The sequence below is a fragment of the Daphnia pulex genome, chromosome 11, assembly GCF_021134715.1.
Source record: "Daphnia pulex isolate KAP4 chromosome 11, ASM2113471v1".
Taxonomy (NCBI): domain Eukaryota; kingdom Metazoa; phylum Arthropoda; class Branchiopoda; order Diplostraca; family Daphniidae; genus Daphnia; species Daphnia pulex.
The window spans coordinates 5,152,162-5,175,512 of NC_060027.1; the positions used below are offsets into that span (position 1 = coordinate 5,152,162).

The 23,351-nt window shown below is 38.1% G+C and overlaps 2 protein-coding genes and 1 long non-coding RNA gene across 4 annotated transcripts; 1 reads left to right on the plus strand and 2 right to left on the minus strand.

Annotated features, from left to right (window-relative positions):
- Positions 1 to 3,293: 3,293 nt before the first annotated feature.
- Positions 3,294 to 12,026, minus strand: LOC124207061 (isotocin receptor-like). Its single transcript, XM_046604324.1, has 3 exons — positions 10,504 to 12,026; positions 4,191 to 4,303; positions 3,294 to 3,955 (listed from the first exon to the last, which is right to left on the minus strand). The coding sequence occupies exons 1-3, from the start codon at positions 11,618 to 11,620 to the stop codon at positions 3,638 to 3,640; spliced, it is 1,548 nt and encodes a 515-aa protein (XP_046460280.1). The 5' UTR covers positions 11,621 to 12,026; the 3' UTR covers positions 3,294 to 3,637.
- LOC124207062 lies at positions 4,931 to 5,943 on the plus strand. 2 transcript variants are annotated; one of them, XR_006879736.1, is made up of 3 exons: positions 4,931 to 5,152; positions 5,263 to 5,419; positions 5,479 to 5,943. It is a non-coding gene; the product is annotated as an uncharacterized LOC124207062 (long non-coding RNA). The 2 variants fall into 2 exon arrangements; XR_006879737.1 differs by having other exon boundaries at positions 5,072 to 5,152; positions 5,235 to 5,419.
- A 2,423-nt stretch (positions 12,027 to 14,449) lies between the features above and the next one.
- LOC124207527 (replication termination factor 2-like) lies at positions 14,450 to 15,700 on the minus strand. The gene is made up of 3 exons (XM_046605038.1): positions 15,414 to 15,700; positions 14,937 to 15,329; positions 14,450 to 14,880 (listed from the first exon to the last, which is right to left on the minus strand). Exons 1-3 carry the CDS (start codon positions 15,480 to 15,482, stop codon positions 14,509 to 14,511), a joined length of 834 nt encoding a protein of 277 aa, XP_046460994.1. The 5' UTR covers positions 15,483 to 15,700; the 3' UTR covers positions 14,450 to 14,508.
- Between the last annotated feature and the right edge of the window lie 7,651 nt (positions 15,701 to 23,351).

A 23,351-nucleotide genomic window follows, 5' to 3' on the forward strand; every position in this document is an offset into this window, starting at 1 on the left:
AGCACCCCATACCTCTTAGAGGAACAGCGCCATCTTATCGCATGTCGACCTGTGGGTTGGTGGGGTCGAGTATAACCATTACTGTAAATATTACAAACCGTTTGCATTCAAGAAAGAAATTCAAGTTTAACATATTATCATTCTCATGAAATGAAAGTTCTTTATTTGTTTTCCTGCAGCGAATACTGAGTGTGGCAATGGGCGTGTTGGTGTGTAATCAATTTCGGTGATAAACGACACACTGTCAAGTAAAGCCAGAAGCCGCTTGGAGCACTGCAGTCTACAAGGGTTTCTCGGTCTCAAAGCCTTACTACCGGATGTGTTGCAGGAGTTCACTTACTATCCCATATACCATGCTTTATGTGTTCTCTTTTTTGTAAACCCATTGATAGTAATCGGCTTTCATTTTTGACCGCTGCTCAAGCCACAGCCCACAAGCCCTTTATCTAGTCAAGGGCTCCGTAATAATTGCTCCAAGGTGCGGAAAACTATCAGCTTCGGCTGTCATCCGCAAGGAGCGCGAGGGAGCATTGAAGAAAATGGTAGCTAGGGGCTGGAAGTGACCAAATGAGCCTTCCACTAAATTACTGATAACTGAGTAAAAAAAAATCCGGAATATAAATTCCTTTTGGATTCGCATAGCGGGATGGCCAATATAACTTTTTGAAAAATAAAATGTCCTCTGACGATTTAAAAAAAAATTTTGAAAGCAAGATATCTCCTGAGCGACAGAGGGTTTTTGCATTCCGCGAAAACAGGCGAATACGGAGTAAAAAACTAAACATGCCTGTATTTCTTTATTACTATTATTATTTAGGTCGCATAGCGGAATGGGAATAAAAACGGAGGTTCATGAATTCGGCGCGGTTCATTTTCTAGTCGTGGATTGCTTGTTTTAAAAATTGAAATCACTTAACCATGCCCTGACCTTCACGCCCTCACCCTTAAACGAAAGCGCAACAAATGGTTGGGAAATGGGGAAGGGTTAGGAATGGCAAGGAGGATAGGGTAGGTCGTAATTGACATACGTATATCGATATCTTTTCAGTTTTTCACGTCTCGTGACTCATGAGTCGTGATACTCGCTGCAACTCTATAGAGAAAATTTCAAGTGGGGGAGTTACCACGGCAGTGGCTCACCGTTATTATATAGCTCTGACACTGATGTTAATAGAGAAAAATATTAATGTAACATTTAATTTAGAATTAGTTCTTTGAGTGTTTTGCTTACGTACGTATCCTGCACAAAAAACCGAATGCGATTTTTTTTAAAGCCCGTTTCAATGTAATATATTTTTTTATTTTTCAAAATTTTATATTGGTTGTAGAATTACTTATTTTACAAAGTTCATGTTATTACTGTTAAGGAAAAAATACCAAAATATTTTTTAAAAAGAGAAAGTGACGAATGCTTTCGGATTTTTCTGCAAGATACTCTACGTAGGCTACCTGTCCATTACTGCGAAATACGAAAAGGGTGATTTGGGTGATTTTGGTGAGCGTCGTCTACCAATTGATCAGAAATTGAGCTCCACCCCTAAAAAATGGCTGAGGGCCCGTTTTGAAATGGGAGGCGCTTATTTGAACTTTGAATTATAAATACACATAGTTAGGTTCATTTTTAAAATATGTTTAAAAACAAATCGAAATTTCATGCAACGACCCTATTGTGTTTCCAAAAAACTCTATGATTAGCAATACTTGAAGAGAAAGTAATTGTTAGCCAAGTTGGAACAGCGACGTGCACTCATGCGAGACGGCGTAGTTCAAATCAACGTTCTTAATTGTTTTTTTTTTCTTTTTTCTATATTTTTAAAGCGAAATTGATAGAATACCTAGATTCTGGAAAATGCGAGTTTTTTTCACATTTTTAAAATAAAATCCTAATTTGTTTTCTTTCGCAAGGACTTTGAAAAAAACGTGTTCAGGCATAGTTCTGAATAAATTCCGCTTGGTGTCACTACCATACATCGTGGCTGCCTGGGATCCAGCCTTAAGCCACGTTCAGACCTCTGGTGTATTAGTCTGGTGGGGGAGCTTATGGTTGGAATCGGCTATCTCAGCTGAAGCCAACTAGCCTATGATCAGCGCAGCCTGGTGGACAATTGGGTGAACTATGAGCTATGAACTTTTCTAAGTCCGATTGCACATTGTTTGTGTACTTATAAAGCTATAAAATCATAAAAAAAGAGTCAATAACAGTAATTAAGTATTATTTGTCCAGCTTTAATTATTTTAAAATTAATAGAAAAAAATAGGAAAAATAAAGAAGTGAAGAAATTTGAGAATCCAACCTTATCCCTTTGGAGCCGAATTATTTCACAAAAGAAATTAGTATTTTGGTTCATAGAGGGCACCGACAATAGGCGACCAGCCCTGCAATTGGCTGTTAAGAATTTTGACTTTTGCACTAAGCTCCACCTTCTGTCCGGAAACTGGCTTCATTCGAAGTAGCCGATTCCAACCATAAGTTGCCCCACCAGACTAATACACCATGTTCAGACTATACAGCGTTTTACGTATTACTCATTACGTATTTTCGGTTTAAGCAACCTGAATGTGAAAGCCAACTGGCTTTCCGTTGTCGAAAACGGTTGCATAAACCCTTTACGTAAACGTAAAACGCTCGAAAAGGCTGTAGTCTGAACGTGGCTAAATTTATGGGAAAATTCTAGTAACCCAATAAATTTACCACAGAATTTTTCGCCTCATTTGGTTCTGATCCAAAAAAACAGCGATATTCCTGATATTATAGATCTAAAAAAATAGACACAACCTTCCTATTTTCCACATGATCATGAATTCATAAGCGTTCTGCGTTCATAAGAAAATTATTTTTCTTTTTTTTTCTTCATACATACTCTGTGAGATGAAATGTAACTCAATTAGCATGTATTTTATACAATAACGGGAGATACTTAGGGCTTTCCGGTATAGTGACCGTCACGAAGAACGAAAGAACGATGGAAACGGATGAAAATATCATGACTAATTGATGATCTGTGAACGGACACCACACCATTAAAATCCATCAGATATTATTTTTATTTCAATTTTATTTTCCTTCATTCATTATACAATATACATAGTATGACCATTTTTTACACACAAACGAAAATAAAGTGGAAAGGAAATAATGAACACGGAAAGACATGTTAACCGTCACGCAGCTTAGGAGACTGCTGGTACTGGTACCATAGCACGCTACCCACGGTTTTCCAGTAGCAGCTATACTCGGACAAACTGTTTTTCTAAGCGTTTGACTGAAATAAAATAAACAAGCCAAGCACGCGAATGTATCACGCTACGTTTTATATTTTTTAAGAGAAGGGGAACAGTACGTGAAACAGCGTTTTTTTTTTGTTGTCGCACGAGGCTTAGACTAAATTCAAGACAAACATTCGAAAGGATGAGATCTCTGCTTCAGTGCAGCAGTCACAACCACAAATACATTGAGAAATAGAGCACGCTCTCAAAAAAGGAACATAGAAAGATGTTTCGTGTTTTGGTTTGAATGGCGAAGACCATCAGCGTGATGATACACACACACGTCAAAATTGTGGACCCATGCCTTAAATCAGCCTTGTCGTTCTGGACGTCGCTACGAGTTGTGGTCGACGGTCGAGTTGGGCGACTCCTAGGCAACGCGTTGCTCCTGTTGAAGTTGTTGTTGAGTCTGCAATTTTCTAGCTTTACCTAAATGAGTCACCACATCAGCGCGGCAGCATTTGGTAGTCACTACCACTGGAAGCCGTTCGTGAGTCGGTAAAAGCTCGTCTGCCACTCCCGTTGCTTTCCGCTGGTCACGCGTGTGAGTCTGTCGTTGTCCTCGGCCGAACCGATGGTTTGTGTTTGGTAGTTGACCCCCAGCTGGGCCTAGCACTCCTCGACGATCATCTTCGCCAATGCTATCCTTGTCTTGTCCTTCGCGAACCCACCGCAAGCCCAAACATACCTTTTGACACATAAAGAATGATGTTATTAGCGTACTTTTTTTTTAAGTTGATTCACTACCATCAATATTAACGTGTAAGTTGCCCTTCCTTTTTTTTTCTAACATGACATCGATAATAAAAAATAAAATATTGAAATAAAATAATTGTAATTGAAATATTTCAAGATACTTGAATGCTTTCTTAAAGTAGTTTTATAAATAAATGAGTGGAGTGTAATAGAAGTATAGAACATACCCGCATTTGATTAAGCAGACTGCCACTGAATGCTAGATAAATCCAAGGGTTAGAGCAAGAGTTCAATGACGCAAGCAGAAGAATAATCACCGCAACAGGACTCACATCTGCCTCTGTAAAATAACAAATAAAAGGCAGCATGAGTAGAGAAATTTCAATTGTGAAGGGCGGGAAGTTCGTTCAAGTTTTACAGTAAAGACCCAGACGAGCAGCTGTTATTTCTTTTTCTTTCCAACTATACGTATTATGTGTTATACAATTTACTTTATTTATTAACTAATCTTACTTTTCTTACTCATCATGGTTTTCGTGGCGCGTTTCAAAAAGCTGAGACTGACATGAGGTATTTTCATCATTTGTTTTCAAAGCACAGCCTCTCCGGTTAAATAAAATTTCATTGGATATGAACAGCGAACCGAAATAGAATTAGAACGAGAACGTTTTTCAAATAGAAAATCAAGGTTCCTTTTTCTTTCCATTGCACAGTCGGCACAAACATTGTGTCAGGTTCCTCTTGGCTCTTTCACCCAAGTCACGACTTCTGGCACAGGAAGGAAACTAGTCTTCAAGACTGAGTTAATTCTAATTTGGAATTTCCAAGAAATTTAAAAATATTACTCACAGTCACAGGCCCATTCTGTAATGCTTGATCCCTTAAGAGCACGATTTTCTTAAAATAATGATGGTCTGGTCTCTAGCGGCATGAGATTAAGAGAATATGTTGCTGAGCAGACGAAGCATAATTTCCCCTCTTTGTTTGTTTGTACAGGATATTAACCAAAAAGATTGGCTACGAGGGAAAATAAAGGGCGCGATAAGACTAAGAGAGGGGTGTGACCTTGTTTTGACCTTATTGGAGAGAAAGTCTAGACTTTTCCAAGAAATTCCGTGAAAATAGGAGATAATAAGGCCGTTTGGTGGCGTCATCAGAGCATTAACGTTTGAACCACCGTGAAAGACAGGTTAGTTATTGACATCTCTTATTTTATTAAATTTTATATATTTTTACTCTGGTTGCACTATCGCAATATTTCTCACTGACAGTCGTGTTTTTCATACTTGCAATTTGAAGGATCCACTGACACCAATTCCCAATACGAACTGAAAAAAAATCACGACGACATTGATAAATCCTCGTGTGGGTTCTCAAATTCGTCTGGGGACATCAATCGACTTTCCTTGTTATATTTTTCTGATCCTGAGTTATTGTTCTGGAGGTCTGAAACTAGGTATGTTCATCTATTTAGCTCACATTTTCCAACTTGCTCATTATTTTGTCTGTCGATAGGAATTGAATTTGAAGCCGTTCAACCCGTTGCTAAAAGAAAACCGAAGATGTTGGGATTTGGATACATGTTGTTGGTGATGCTTATCGTGGCAACTATCAGCATTGCTGAAAACTCACGTACACACGAAGGACTTTTGCCTAGTTCGACTCGCCAACGTGTTCCAGTTGGACAAGAGGCCCTTGATTTGATCCCCTACTCATGAGTCTTGTGTGTAAAATATTTAACTATGGACCATTAATTTAGTATCATTTTTCAATCTCCCTATTATCCCCGTGCCAAAAGTTTCCCCGCTTGCTTTTATATTTCATCGGACTTTTCATTTAATTTTCTAACGTATCTACACTACAACCTATTTCGTCAAACAGATTTATCTTTAAAATGGAAAACTCGATTCAACGAGAAATCTTTACGTGTACATTTTACCTGCCTCATGTGGTTCCAATATAACATTAAATAGCCTGAAACAGTTTCTAATTATTTTATCGTTACTTACCATTATTGAGATTTACATTTTATTCAGATTTATCTAAGACCGTAGACCGTAGTAAATGGATTTGATATGCACTAATTAACTTGAATAATAAATTCAGAATAAGTTCTACGCCTTATCTTAAGAAAACCGGCTATTTGCAAGGCTGCATAAGCTAACTCGTGTGATGTGTCGTATTGATCAAAATTTCTTATTCCAGACTTCTCTTCTAGCAAGCGGTGAAAAAACGCTGTGTTGTGCTGTCTGCCATCTGCGACTAATAACCACGATGTTGCCAACTATCGCAGTTTTAGTCTTGGAAAAGTCCTAAAGGAGGTAGTACCGCACCTGACGTGCAACGAAATAAAGGAACAAGATGAATGAACGTCGAGTTCTGACATGTTTTGAAGAAGAATTTTCGTTATGGTTGAAGAATAATCGTGCAACTTTTCAGCGCAGCGATTTGTCATCTTTTGGAATGCAAAACATATGTTTTTTGAAATGTGTTTTCGTCGTGTGTTTTCTTTCTTTTTTCAGTTATTTGTAACATCTTTGTTATACCCTCACTATCACCATAACCGGTGCATCAGCACATACCTAATTGCAATTAAATATTAGGTTGGGGTTTTAGGCCGAGACGCGGCCATCAATTCCAATTTTATTTGTAATACTCACAAACAGTTTTGGCAACGGCCATATTTCGTACGCATTAATACAAACGTGGAATGCTCATATTCATTTAACGTGGCGTACAAACTATACAGATTTAAATGTGGATAATATTTTTGTTTATTGATTTTTGTTTTTGTTTTGTTTTTAGGAAAAAGTGTGCGAATGCCAAAAAGCGACAAACAGGTAGGCCTAGAGCCAAAAAGGATGGAATGAACCGGCTGTTGGGTACTACGAGGGAAGCCAGTAGAGACAAAACCGCATCATACATTCTCAGCTTATTTTCTATTCTATGCGCTTTTTATTACGTAACAACTTAGCTGTCTCTTATTTTAATAAAAATGCGGTATGACGCAAGCGTGATTTGCAATTTTTACCGATTTTTACATTTAAAATTGAAGATAGAGTTTTGGACCTGTACGTTCTGGAAAGCAAAACCGCAACACTACATATTTCAGGAAATAATTTGCTAGCATTTTAGAATTATTTTTCTTGTGGGGTATTGTGGTTAATCAAGTGTTTAACCGATTTTTCTCACCGCATATTCGTCAAACAGTTAAAGAAAAAGGCGATGACAAATATGTGAACGGCACGGCTGAGTAAATAAAGAACCAGATGGTATAACAAATGCATATTTACTGACACTTGATAATATTTCTTTTTTAAAAAATAAGGCGATGGCCTCCAACAAGGTCCACGGAAGACACACAGTCTATTGATTGGCTTGGCTCCAACAGCACAAAGAATAACATTAATCTGTATCAATATTTTGCTTCTGATGAAGAAGAAGCCTTGAGCCTTCACTCTTGCTGCGAGCAGCACTGATGCGCATAGCTATTAAAAGAACATATGATGGAAGAACATCATACACTCTCGCTGCCTCATATTTTTAAAAATTTTCGGTACACAATAACAGAAACCCAAGTATACGGCAGCTGGAGAGTTAAAACTATATTCCTCTATTTGTTTTTATCTTTAGACCAAATACCATGGATTATGACATTTGTTCGCCTGTTTTTTCTTGCAGTTCTGCACGAAAAAAAGGCATTACGCGAAGCGTGGTCCGAGGAGTAAATATTATCAATGCTAAAATTATTGACTATTTGGACTTGGAATTTTCATTCGCTGGTGACTTGGTGAGCGATGTGTGGAAGAAACACATCTGCTATGCATCCGCTCGCATCCGCTTTGCTGAAACAAATAACGGTCAGTTTGTAAACTGAACCCAAAATATCCGATCCATTTGTAATGTGTACACTGTATAGTATACCAAATTCCTTAACTTGTATTTATTGAAAGACCAGAAGAAAGGCGCTCAGATTTCGAAAGTCCAATCTTAGTTGTGAAATTTAATAAATTAGTACAATTTGTAAAACAAGTCATCTTAGGCCTGTGAAAATTCCAAGTCTGATACGCTCAACGCTCTGAAAGGATTGGTTCAAGTTAATTGAAAACTTTTATACACACTTTTTTTCAATTTAAAAATGATTTCATCAAGGACTCGTACCCAAAGACCTGGGCTTATCTATGGCCATTACCCCATCTTTATGTCGTTACAAACACTGGCGTGTGGTAAAGCAATTAGCTGTTGGCGCACGTCACCTGCTTTTTTTATTTATTATGTAATTTTTAGGGTTGGACACGTCTGCGGGGTGCTTGTGCGTGCCGAAGGTGTTGAGTAATAGAAATTGTAGGTGCGTAAAAATAAATTTATTTCTTAGAGTAATAGAACTCCGAAAGAAAACAAATGTTTTCAATTGAATAAGCGAACAGAATAAAGATTAACCAGTGAGGCCAATCGACAGTTACGATTATTGCATTTGGTTGTAAGCACCACAAATAATAAGAGGAAGCGAATGACAATAGATTTCTTTGGTGTCTAGTGAACTATATAAAGTGTACTGTATACTCGAAGTTGGGGCTGGTGGGAAAAAGTCTGCAATGGAAAAGTCAATTACGACTTTATGATGGAAAACAAAATGATCTAAAATACAGTGTACAGTGTAACCTTTTTTATTTTTTATTAGAACGTAGGCTCATAAGCTGGCTTGACTTGTCTTCCTTCCATAGACTGCGTAATGAAGTCAGCAAGAATAATAAATATGAAGGATATTTATGCATTTCGCCCCGTGTTAATAATTTAACAGACTTCGTGACCAAAATGAGTCCCTCGGCTTTCATCAAGGCTCGGCGCAGAGTAATATTGAAGAAACGAGACACTATGACATTTACGCTTATGGCCGTTGTATATATTTGACTAAGACATGTTTATTGCTCTCGTAAAATTGGTAAACTATGGCCCGTATAACTTTATGCGCAGAGATGATCTAGCCGAGTTTAGAATGTACTCGATAGCTTCACCAAATAACCTGCATTCCTCGACCACAGATAAGATAGCAAAATTATGTCTTCGTCTTTTTCCCTACGCCCTTTTTGTCACGTATAAAATTACGTAACACGCGTATTTTCAAAGTTTTACCGTGGAGGTCGTTGAAAGATGACTAGCAGTAATTTCTCGAGTTGGATCACCTTGGGAAACTGTGTACAGGCCTGCTATTCAGTTCAAGTTGTGGGATGACTGGTTTTATATTGTGAACGCAGTGCACTATATGAAGTGGGCTATACGATTTAGGAAACATAGCCGTATTCAGCCCGGATTCAGCCAAATGATTGTTCTCTCCCACTTTCCCATGAAACGCAGAAAGTGTAGCTTTGAATTTGTCTTTCGTTAAAAGTTGTCTCACGGATTGGCTTTAGAGAGACCAGAAACTTTGTCTTGAAAAACAAAGTTTTTGCACCTTTTATTCTTGTATACATCTCCATCGCTTCTTTTCTTTTCTTTTTGAATTTTTTCTTTTCAAAAAGGGACTCTCTTTAAGGCTTAAGCGATGTGTATATATATGGATCGTGAGTCGTTTAAAAGAATGCAATGGGCCAATGGCGATGGATATATCTTCCGGATCTTCCATATTCTAAAAACAGTCAAGGCGCTTCTGAGCGAAATGCAATTACAGAATTTACATATTGGAAAAATATTTCTTTTTCCGTTACTTTGTTCGTTTTCTTTAAAAAAAAAAAAAAAAAAAAACCTCGACTCATGTTGCAGTAGTGCCCAAGAAACGTTCCGCTTTAAACACCCACTTCAAAAGATATTATGCTAAAAAGATTTTCTTTCTATTTCCTTTTCATGATGCCCTTGATCCTCTTTGTCCCTTTGCAGAAGGTGAAAAGGAATAAGGTGTATAGCAACAACAGAGTTATACCATAACCAACATCACTAGATTTAATGAATCCATTTGCATTGTGTTCTGTCATGACTTTCGACTATATTTATCCCGGATTCTTGGACTTGTACCCGCTCCTTTATACAAGCAAACACGTTTCGAGTTTTTGACAGATGATGACAACTTCAGTCATCATTCAGATAGATCCTGGTCTATTTGAAGTGGCTTTTGACAAACAGAGCGTGACCAATTAAGTCTCTATGTAACCACTTTTGCGGTCGATGTAGATTTCGCTCATCCTCTCATTACGTTGAGATAGCTACGAGTAGTCTCTGGTTCATTGCCTTCAAGTCTAGTGGCACTGAAAATTTTATTTTCGTATTTGATAAACGACCGTCGGGTCGTCTAACAACAAAGTTCCGCGAAGTTCTCATTAAAAAACCATTGAGCCGAAAGCGGGGGCTAACGAGATCTGTGCGTTCGTGCAAGTTTGGAGTGCAGAGATTGAATTATTTCGATTGATAGACGACCAGAAAAGTCAATTTACTCTATAATACTCTAACCACGTAAATAGTAGTAAACTAATAAGCTCTCATCGCTGCCATGGCAATAATTATTTTAAAAGGTCTAACGTCTTCTGAGAAAAACGGGTATGTACTCACGGCTGGTTGGAGGACAGTAAACCATTATAAGCTGGGTGATGCAGAAAGGAGCCCAACAGGCCACAAAGCACAGGACGACGGCCAGGGTCAATTTGATGGTTTTCATTTTGGCTTTGGTGATGCGATTTTGGTTGCTGTTGGAACGACGCAGGGGCATCTGCTGACAACACTGAGGCGATAATGGCGGCGGAAGACTCCTGATGACCTTAGCTTCGGCCGAGAGTGGATTGCTGGCTGGCTGAGTGGCCAGGCTGCGCATCGGGATCGTGTCGGAGAGCTGTGACGTATTGGCAATTGCCGAATGGTTCTTGGTGCCATTATTACTGGACGAGCGTGACTTTTGCCAGCGCAAGCTCGCTCTCAGGATCCAGCGCCTCATGACAGATATTGTCGATCCCGTTTCGGAAGTTAACGCCGGGTAAGCGGAACTGGTTGGCGGCTGCTGTGACGACGGCAGAGCGCTTTGGCTATAGATCCAAATCTGCCGGCAAATGACGCCGTAACACACGCCAATGACCAGAAGCGGAGCTCCGAAAATAGAGACGACAAACCAGGTAACATAGGCCTTGGCGCCCCACGGCTCGACGAATTGAACCCAACAGTCGGTCACGCCGACACTGATCTCCTCCTCGTGGAATATGACGGCCTGCGGAATGGAGAAGAGAATGGCCATGGCCCACGAAGCGGCCACGAAGCACTTTGCCACTTTGAGTGAGTTCCAGTGTAAATTACGGCAGCACACGGCCCGATAGCGATCGACGGCCATAAACATGAGGATGTAGGTGCTGAGATAGAGTGTCATCACTTGGGCGTATTTGACGAATCTGCAGAGCACGTCGCCGCCCTGAAATCGATAGGTGATGTCCCAAGCCAGCTGCGGTAAAATGTTGAAAAGCGCCACCAATAAGTCGGCCAGACTCAGATGCATCATAAAAAAGTACATGCGTGACAACGGTCGATTGCGACGCTGACGCCAGATAGCGATGAGCATTGTCAAATTGCTAGTGACTGCCAAAACAAGGATGACGGAGAGTGTACTGATCTCGACGGAGGCCAACTTCTCGTCGCGGAGCGAGCTGGACGGCTCCTCCGTCGCGTTCGACATGTTGGTAGACATGAAAGGATTTGTTTAGCTTGATCGATGAACTATTCAGCGCTTTTTTAGGCCTGCGTCATTTCAAATGGCGCGAGGATTGGATGTGTAAGTACAGGCAACGATCACGTCATAATTTTAGTTTCGCTAAACACCGTTGAAACAAGCGCATCACTGTGTAGTATACTGGAAAATTGGTTCACACTCACTGGTTTTCAAGGCTGATTTGTCACCCTCTACAGTCGATGAATTCCCGTGAAACACTGAGCGATAAACACACGCATCGACTGGTAATTCGCGCAACACTTTTCCCACCAATCGCTCCGACTATTACTGCCCTGTAGCGGTGTAGCCGTTGGTGTCTACGGTGCGCATGCATTGGTGGACCGGCACACTGTATATATGTCTTACCCGGGCTAGAGCGTCGGCATACACAAAATACAAGACCCGCCCCTTCAGTCGTTTCTTTGCCGCTGCAGATTTGGCTATGATTCGAAAGAGAGTGTCGGCACTTTTGGAGATGGACGCTGCAGACTCACCGCCTACGAAATCCACTGCCAAGTTTTATCTAACATTCTGTTGAAGCACGCGTAAATTGCGTGACGTAAACAACGAATTTACGAGCTACCGAACAACATGACTTTTCCAAATTCTATTTATAAAAAGCGCGAAAAAAAAGTAGACTTCTATCCCGTTCGGTTATAGTGCTGGTGAAAAGACTAAACCCCTTGATTGTTCCACTCGTAATCCTGCTTAACACATTGGCCTAATGAGCGTTGATAAGGTGGATCAGAAACAGGATTTCTTACAGATAAAAATGTTATATTCTATAGATGATTACCGTAGAAAAAAAATTTCAGGGCGCTTTCCAACTTTACTTGAATGTTCGTTATAATGGCCTGAATCTACTATGTGACAAAGAGACGCCTCTGTATTATTAAATGATGAATACGCTGCAGGAAATGTAGCCCTCTCAGGCGGTCTTTCTTGCATGTAGAATGAAAAATGCCATAGGAAAAAAAAAGAAGGAAGATAAAGCGTGCTTCATGTCCTAGAAGGGTATGATAGAACCATTAGAGATTGATTGTGCACTCTGGCTCAACTTCCAAAGTTTATATTTGCCTGTTACTACTCTATTGTAATCCTCGTAGGTTTCCATGTATAATACGTTACATTATATAGTGAATCTTGGTGATCGTATATTATATGTGGCGATTACATATGCACCTTTTACGCCTTTTACTTGGCTTCCTGCCACAAAGTTCGATACAAATTTTACCCCCAGAGTTTTTCTCTGACAGAGCTAATATTTTGTGTAATATTATGAAGGGCATAAGCTATAAGGGTGATTAGGGTTGAGACAAAAATATTGTCATTGTTATTAACAGGATGTCTAGCTTTTAAATGAACTGCGCTTTGACTAATAGTAGACCTTTCTGTTTTAGAATTTTTATGCATCGTCATTTTGGGGTCCAGTGCATTCACCGTTTTTCAAATTTTCGCGTGAAGGTCTATCAGTATTTATTTTTTTAAATACTATTTTTTGGATTATTTCCCAGACTATTTCGATTAATTATCTATTTACAATTCTTGTAATTTTTTTTTTAAATATTTGCCCCCCTCCCCTAGCATTTCCCGAAAGTTATCCAATGAAGGTTAATTCGTTCTATATAGTTGAATGTTTAAAAAATTCTTGAACAAGAACCAAGAAATGGTGAAAATAGATATATTACCCTTATCGATCAAAGTAATAGTTTACGATTTTACCCGAATAAAGGATAAATAAAATAGACCATATCTGAATTTATTCCATGAAGCGAGAATCGTTAAACGAAAAAAAAATGTTATTGCGATTCTTATCCTCTCCAATACTCATAAACATGTCGTCGAAAGCACGAGAACAACACAAATGTTCGTAGAATACTATAGATGAAGAGGACGACGAGTCTGTAGTTAATCGATATTGATCGTAATAAAAAGACCAATCTTCTGTCCCAACCATTTACAGCGAGAACGTCCCTGATAGCCTGATACCAATCATGCAATATCAATGATGACGATATGACTAGTACTGATTACTTCTCTTCCCTCACACAGCTTGGCTTCTTTGGTATCTCTGCACAGGCAAACCTTTCAAACGTCGGAAAAGGCAGTATTAGGTAAAGACAAAGACATAACGCGGCAAACGCGCTCAATATTCGATAACACGAAGCATTCAGACACGTCTTTCATGGTTTTCGTAAAAGGGAATTGCTTAAAAAGCAAACATATTGCCTAATTTGGTTGGTATTTTTGGTTGGTTTGACTGCGCATTAGATTCGCTCAAATTAAATCGAGGGGTATTGGAAAATGGCGTTGAAATCCATCAACTTTATTACGGGAATCTTTTAATATAGTTAAATTAAACAATTTTCTGTTAATTTAATTGAATTAATTAAAGAATGGGAAATCTTATAATAATTAACAATCAGATATTTCGATCGAGAAGTCCGTATTTAGCTAGCCTTGTCCTGGCCTTGTCTTTGACTTAATGCATCCAACCATGACGCATTGAAAAATGACGAGATTGTCTGCTTATCAGTTCAATGTAAAACATGTTGGTGATTTAAAAACTAAAGCTTTAAAAACTACAAACCTGCTTAAAATTTCTAAAATTCCTACTATTGCTTGAATGAAAGCAAACATACACTATATCAAGTAGTAGCCTAATCAATAATTGGTAATCTGTACAATGTTTCACCAGTTAGTCAGTTACACACTATTTGCAATGGCTTTTGCAAACTTTCTGTAGGAAGTCTTTGCAAAAATGGTAATGGAAAAGAAAACCTTGTAAAAAGAATTACATATTTATAATTTGGATAAAAAAATTTATTTTGAAAAGAAAGTACATTCAAAATTACATGTGCAAATGTTTAGTTGTAAAAAGGATTGTATGTAACCCAATGTCCTTTAGTTTGATTAACAGCCTTGTCATGTGTTGTGAATAAGGATTTGTACACTTCACTGGCATGAGGATCCTTAGACACACTATAGCTAGCTTTAGTTTTAGCCATATCAGGATCTTCTAACTTTATGAGTTTCTGTGCAATGTTGTTTAAACTGCCAGTTTTAAGTTTTTTGCCTTTTTCAGAGTTCTTTTCTGATGCTTCAACTCCACGTTTCAAGCCTTTATTCTTGGCTTTAGCTGCTGAGCGCCTTGCCTCCATATTGGCTTGCAATACAGCAAATTCTTCCTCTGATGGGTTTATCACTATAACATCCTCATTAGTGAAAGATTTCTGACACTGAATAAGAAATCACATTAGATATAATGTTAATACAGAATATGAAAATTAATTACCTTGTGGCAGGAAGTTGTTTTGATTTCTTTGAGAGATCTTTCTGACATCACACATCCGCAAGTCCAGATGAAGCAGAACTTGAATTTCCCATTCATTTCAACTCCAAGGACAGGGCAAATGAATTCGGCTGACTGCAAGTCATCATATCCATCTCCCATGTTGGCATGTTTCTTGAAAGAAGGGTTTGGGGTTAAAACCAACTGTTTGATGTCCTTCAAGCTTCTCAGGTGTTTCCCACAATCTGGAGCCTTTTCTTTGTCAAGGAGAATTTCAAGCACTGACTGCTTATTAAACATTCTTCCTAGTTCACAAGCTACAATTGGGGAACGAAGCTCTTCTTGAGATGATGCACACAGCCGCCATTTGCAATGATTTTCTGCATCTTTGTCTTTCTAAAACAATACAAATTTAAGTTAGATAACAACATTTACATGTAAGTAAAGACTAAAACATCAATTTGAGTAAGTTTTCAATACTTGTTCTGGCTTCTTTTTTGTTCTAACTAATTCGTCTCTCTTCGGAATTGTACCACCATCACAACCCATGTTAAAAAATATGAATTACAGTTATGGCTGACAAAGTCAGGCAAAGGCAAATTCTTTGATGTTTCGTAACTTCTGTTTTACTTTTCTGTTTGTTTTCACACTCTCGAAACACTTTTCTATTCATACACTCGGTCCGTTTGCCGTTTGTGACACTGACGTTCAGACCAGACGTTGATCTTGACTGCGGTAATTGTATATATATGAAGAGGGCCAAGCAGGCTCTGCTTACTCAATCAAATGAACAAGTCGTATTTCCCAGCGGCAGCGCTGAAGCGGCCAAGCGGATGTGCTGTGAAGTAGAAAGGAAAATTATCAATTTCAATACATGGCGTTCATAATTTTAAAATAGTCGATAATTTTTTTTTGCCACTACGAAAGGAAAAAAAAACAATAATGAAAGTCTTTAATTAGGGATCTGTCACGTATGGACTATTGCTAATTTGCATGTAAAACTTTGAATAATACCAACGACTGGCCAGTGTCCTGAACAGATGACTGAAAATTGTTTTCTTTGTTATGAGACAAGATTCATGCAATCATGAGAAAACCTCAAAACAGTATAAGGAATTTTCGAATAGTTCTATTGCGCTCCAGGATTTCATGAATGATGGCTCTCTTTATCAGTCAATCAGTATGGTAACTAGTATCACCTAACGGCAAAGAAAGCGACTTCAAGCGACAATTAACTGTTATTGAGCTTTAGCTTTCCGATTCCCCGCCGATTAATTATTACAAAAAAAAAGAATTTTTAAATTTTACAGTAGTTAGCCAGTGACTAAGAGACTCAAAATTTACAACAGTGACTAAAATGCTCAAAAAATATCATAAAAACCAGACAGAACCAGCATTTAACACTTAACAGTAGCTATGAACATTTTGATGTTTCAAAGTTAAATTAGCCATCGAAAAAGGTGATAATATCACAAGTCACTTTCCTTGAATTGAACTAACAGTTCCTGGTTAATTCAAGCTTTCTTAAAACTCTCTTTAAAAATACGTGCCACCAAATTCCAATCGCATTATATTGTTTGCATATTTTGAAATTGACCCGAAAATATTTGAGAAATTAATAAGAGAGGTTTCCAAAATTTGTTTAATTTACATTTTTAGTTCATCTATTAATATGTTCTAAAATTGTACTATCTGTTCGGGTGTTTTGAGATGTTACGCCTGTTTACGGAGTGAGATGATTTATTACAGTTGATTTAATTCTTTGCGACTACTTGAAAAATAAGTGCAGCAGAGGACGAAAAATGGTGTGTTCGAACACCTTTGAAACCTTTGAAACACCCAGGATACTCTACAGATTACATGTTGTTCACAAAGTAGGCGTGAATATGAAAATATCAGTTCCAGCAAAACGAACAAATGAAAAAAAAAAATATAGCAGTACAGCGTCCCATCAAAATATTTCTTCTTGAACTTCACTTTATGTTCTCTGTGACTGTTCTACCTATTAACGTAATTGTTAGACGCATTTCTAAAGACATTGCGCTGACGTTCGTGTTTACGCACTCAACAAATGAGGAAATGACCAAAATTATAAGAATGAAATTAAAAATTGCGCCACATTTAAATACATGGGGTATTGTTGTGCGAAGGGAACAATGTAGAAGTAAGCACACCAATAGAAATTGTAAAATATTAGATACGAGCTCCGTTTGTTGAGAATAGAAACGACCAAAGTTGACTAGCAAATGCGACCATATGCGCAGCATGTTTTTTGCCTGTGCGGAATTTGCAACAAACAGCGGTGCATGAGGATAGAGTTCAATTTTGCCAGTATCTTTTAATCATCACTACATCAGATTCCATGTCTGGTGATCATCCACTGTAATTTAAAACCATTTCCTTTTTCAATTATTATTAGGGGAAAGTGGGTGAATTGGATAAGTCGTCACTTAGAAATAGGTGCATCCAGCGACTAGGGATCGAACCCCCTAGCATAGACTACGAAGTAAAAACGGCGATCGGCTCCATAAGCCTGAGAGGAATTGTCTGAATCGGTGCTTGTGCTTGCCCGTAGGGGTCAGGGCCTACGAACCGGGAGGATTATCAGTCATTTTTCCGTTTCCCTACTGTTTACGTGCTTCACACACACGTATTTTCGGGTATATGGAATTCATATTGATTTTTCTACTTTATACCATGATTTTGTATAGCCCTTCCCCTTGTCCCGTGAATTTTTGCTTAATTTTACTTACAAGTTCGGCTGTAGAAAAAATTAATTTTATGTGACCCCCTTTTCCCTTGAATATATTTCGTTTTAAAGAAATCGTGAAACACTGGTTGTTGTTTTTTCGATTTCAATAGAAGGTAGTAGGCGCGACCGCGCGAGGCCAATGGGGGGCAATGGACAATGCATACAGTTTTTGAAAGAAATCTGGCAACAAGCGTTTTTTTTCTGAGAACCCCCGGGGACTGCGACTGTCATCCACAATGTCCACTGGCTTCTACTAGAGCTGGTGATATTTATCCAGTCTTGCCGTTCGCTCAAACTTTTTGAGCTGTGCGCCGCACCTCCCAAACTAGTTTAAGCTGTGCGCCCGCACCCCTCAAACTAGTTTGGGAGGTGCGGCGCACAAGGTTTTACGCTCATTGAACCGCTCATTTCGCCATGACATCTAGCGGTAAAAATTACACCTCTTGGTGAAATGACAGAATAGTGTCTTTGTATATAATAAGAGATCAGGTGGAAATCAATATGATTCAAATCAGTTTTTTACGCTGATTCTCATAGTCTTTTTAATTTTTTTTTTAAATTATTATTTCCCCAAGTAATCTCTCTTCATAGTTGAAATAAACTCCCCCCACTTTATAACGCACCCCCCTCCATTTTTGGTGGAAGAAGTGACCTTCATCCAAATCCCCCTTTTCGTGTTCCCCCATTAGACCCTTAGGGCAAAAGAGGGTTGAAGGCAGCACGGTGAGAGAGGGGGAGAGGCAATCAGAGGCATGGTCGCGCTGATTGGCTGATATCGTTTGAGCGGATGTTGAGCGTTCACAGCTCAAACTTTTTTGTGCGGCGCACCTCCCAAGCTCAAACTTAGTTGAGCTGTGCGCCGCTCAAAAGTTTGAGCTTGGGAGGTGCGCCGCACAAACTTTGAGCCGCTCGTTGCAAGACTGTATTTATCGAATATCGCTTTTTGATACATCTCCGGGAAAAATCGGGTAGTATCGATCTATCGATTTTTCAGATAAGCAGCGTTGCCAATTTTTTTTTAATCAGTTTGTAAATAATAAATAAGTCAGAAAAAAATATGGAGATTGTAAATGAGAAATATGTATTTTCTATGTCATTTTGTTTTTTTCAACAACCAATGTTTAATGGAAATAGGAAACAATTCAGATAAACGATAAAAAGCAAAAAGTAATAAAAAAAAGTTAAGCGTTTTTGTTCAAAAAGATAAGCATATCAGCATTTTCTGGTTTCAAAGCATTGCGTTGTTTTGAAATAATAAGTCCAGCTTTGGAAAAAAAAATTTCCGATGGAACGGATGTAGCAGGAATACAGAAATATCTCTTTACAATTTGAACCACAGGGAGCATTACACCATCACTCTGTCTGTTTTTCCACCATTGAAGCGGATCAACGCCATCCAAAAGAGGCCAATCGTTGTATTCTTTGATGATAAGGATGTTATTGACTGTGCTGTTTTCGCCACCTCTTCTCTGTTCGTTGGTTTTCCTCACAGTTTCTTTGTGGAGATTTTTGAAAATAGAGGCAGGACTGAGTGAAATTTGGCTGGGCACATTTGAGGGGAGATTTTCTCGAGTGATTCTCAAAGACCTAACCCTTCTCAGCTCTCTATCAAGGGAATTCTCCACTGCAGAACCGCTTCTTTTGAAATACGCCTTTTTGAATTTATGAAAATGGAAAATAAATTTAGAAATTTAAGAATTTAGAACGCAAATCAAAATTGAAATTTCCATACCTAGGATCAAGATATGTTGTGAGTGCTTTCGATGGCACGTCTTCAACCTTCTCAAAACGAAGCTTTAAATTTTCCTCCAAGTCGTTTTTCAATAGTTCCAGACAAACAAAGTAAAAGTTGTCATCCTCTGAAATGGCGGATAAATCAACTTTCATGCTGCAAAGAAGAAGGTGAACCATAGGAATCACTTTTGACAGGGATGGATAACATTGGGAACTCAAATCTTTTGTCGCCTCCTCAAACGGCTCTAGTATAGCGACAGCTCCCTATTTAAGAAGAAAAAATCGATTGTTTAAAAAGTTCTTGTTTTTTAAAGATTAAATTTACTGCAATACCTTTATGATTAGCAACTCTTCGTCGTCTAAAAGGAGATCGGTTCTCTTCATCAGGGATAAAACGGCTGCGATGGAATCTGATAGGATGATGATACTCCGAAGCATTATTACAGTGCTGTTTCACCTAGTCGCAACTTCTTGTTTCAATGTTGTGATGTTTAGATTTGCCATTTTCGCCATTTTTTTCAATTGTGCATTCGCTTTGCTTGATTGTTTGAAAAAAGTTACGAGCGAACGACATCGCAACAATATCTCGTTCAGTTTGGAATTGTTTTTGAGTGAATCAGTTACAACCAAGTTCAAAGTGTGGGCAAAGCATGGAACATGCTTCCATCCTCCTAAGTTGACAGCTGCTTTCATGTTTGCTGCATTATCTGTAACGATTGCCTCGATTTTACCTCCAAGTTTCCAATCTTTCTCAACTCCTTTAAGGAAATCGCAAAGGTTTTCACTGGTATGGGACTGTGGCATAAAAGACGTTGTCAGGACACGAGTCAGCATTTTGAGGTGGTTGTTGATGAAATGTATCGTGACTGTGACATAAGAATCTCCAGTGATGGAAGTCCATCGCCTTCTACTATCTCATTCCAAAATCTGTTACCCTGCATAGAAACTTGTCATGTCTTACCCCTGAACGAGCAAAAAAAACTGAAAAAACCTAATCTCTGGTCATTCTTATTATTAATAGTGTACAGAATTAAAAAATTCAGGTGTTGGTTAAAGGGATAAGATTTAAATAAAAAATTAAAAACACATCATCAAACACAAATCCACCTACCCATCAGGGTTTTCAAATTTTTCTTGTTTTTTTTGTAGTTTCGAATCTTTCAGCAGTTGTAGACTTTTCTTCCTTTTGGATTTTGCGTCATCCTCTTATTAAAAAAAATACATTAATTTATATTCAACTTCATTCCTACTGGTAAACTTACCGTTCAATTCACCATCTTTATTTTCCCCATCATGAACGGCTTCTTCTGGAAGATCCATTTCATGACAGAATTTTCAAAATGAAGACAAATGGGGGGAATATGGACAAAATTCATCTTTTTAGTGATCAACATCGCTTAATCTTCGGTTTCCGAAGAGCTCGAGGAATCCAAGTTTACCCAAGGTTTTTCCCAGTTATCCTCGAAGTCATCCTCCTAGTCACTCCAGTCATCAGAATCATGGGAAGAGCATTGAGAGGAAAACGAATCAGTCAGATCGCCAAGATCATCATCTGAGTAGACTGTTGGCAAGTTCCTCTTCTCCAGTTTTTTTAAATCGCTTGGCATCCTTCAGTCTCTGTAATGACTTCTTGCGCTTTCTTTTAGTGGAAAATTTATTCATGAAACAGGCAACTTTCGAGTCGACCATACAAACCAAAAAGAAAGGGCATGGAAGAAAAACATGGAAAATTGTTTTTTTTTCGTTTAGAATGTTTTTTCTCGTTGTAATTGAAACATTGTTCATCCAACTTTGGGCGTTTTGGTTCAATCAGTTCGAGGCTCGATCTTTTGACCTTGCGGCTATCATCCCCTTAATTTCCAAAAAATTAAAATTAGTTTTTTAACAATTATTATTATAGAAAATTTACCTTCAACGAAGTTGAATTTTTCTTCCTCGGCAATGAAGTCGGCCGGATCCTTATCCATTGTTTGGTCATCAATAGTTGACTCTGAAAAGCAAAAAAAAAAACATTAAGGTTTTAAATTTTTTTAAAACTAATGATATTTTGAATTTTTTACCAGTAAAAGACATTTCAAGCTCGGCCATATCATTGTCAGTTTCTTCCTCATATTCAGCTTCCACCTCATGAATAAATTCATCAGCATCAAAATCGTCACCTGCAGAATTTTTGGAAACATTTTCTTGATTAATTTATTGAATTAGAATTAGTTATTTAACATCTTATAAGTTACCATAGTCATAATCCAGATCTTAAGTTTCGTCCCCCCAATCTTGTTGATGGAAGCTACCATCATCAGACGGCCAATCAAAGTTTTGCTCACCATCAGAATTTTCCTCTGTGGAATTTTCCTCATTTGGGTAATCTGTAAAGAATTAAAAACATCACTAAATAAAAAAAAAAATACAATCTATTTTTATTTACTGGGACAAGATTGTGTCATGTAGGGGTGCTCTTCTCCACACCTGAAAGTAAGATCGTGATACTTGATTATTGGCCATGAGGGAAAAATTTATAAATTTTTATGCTTACATGTGCTTGTGATTAGTCTTAGCAGCAATAATATTCCTTTTTGTTCCACATTTTCGCAGATTCTTTCCACCCTTTGGAATTTTTTGGCTTAAGTTGCCATACCTGTGTGTCTGACTTGCATGGCGTGATTTTCACTAACCTTCTACCTAGTGTTATTCCTCTGGATTGATATGTGACAACTAACGCAATTTTTCGAAGTCTTGTTTATAACGCATTTTCCGTACCACATCGATAGTTTTTGGCTTACTTGTATCACTGAAAGTTATTTACAAATTTATTTTTCGCAGAGGTATTCTGGTATTAGGCAATGTGTTTTTTTTAGCAATTTTGCTGCCTTTTTTTCATCAGCTTGCTTGGGTCGCATTCCCACTTTGAATTGATTCCTCTCTTACCAAGGGCATCTAAACAGAACTTATGATACACGTGAGCACGGCAGTTTTCATTTGCGCAATGTACGTCAGCATTATTATCATCTGGTAATTTATGTAACATGTAACTTGAATAGAGCTAATTTCTTTTCCATTGTTATCCACTGCTGATTCCTGTACTTGGATATTAACAATTTCATTTTCATCCGTTGGAGCAATTTTGTAACGGGTTTCACTCCAATACTTTGATAGTATTTCCGGGAACACAACCTGCACTACGTACAATTTTGATTTGGGTATAATGTGTTCTTTAACGAATGTCTCATCAAAATCAATGCTGAAGCAACCGAAATCCTTAGAAGTGTAGACGCAAAAAACACCATTTTTATCCAAAGACAAACATTTGTAGTTGAACCTGTCGAGCAAATATAAAACAGAAAGAATTAGACAAGAAAATATATTGAGATTAACAAAAAATTATAAAACCTGGTAGAAGTAAGGATGAGATCGTTTAAGCTGAAGTATTCCGTCCTTATCTAAACTGAGACAGACATTTTTGTCGTTTGTGGCAGCTTCTCCCAAAGTATAATTTTTGTGAGAAAAAGAAAATATGATTTCAATCACAGCTTTCCCATGACAAGAACACACGAAAATACCATCTGGCGTTGCAGCAAGATATCCTTGTGTGAAAGAAACATGCAATCCAGCACCATTGACCTCAGCATGTTGGTGAAGATTGAACTCTTTCATGCATTTTTTTAATTGAGTAATTCCATGGTTCTCGTGATTTATTCCCCAACTGTAAATATATAAGGGTAGAATTAATATAACATTATTTTTTGTCAAAATATAGAAACCATACTCAGTAGCTTGTGATCGGAACGTAGAATCACTCGGGTAAATCACTTGTTGCAACAAAGACTTCGATGGGTTGTCTAAATGGGTTCTACTTACTTCAAATACTTTACTAGCTGTAAAACTACCCTATCTGACCTTGTGCCATTGGCTTGTTTTCGAGTCAACTTTTCTGT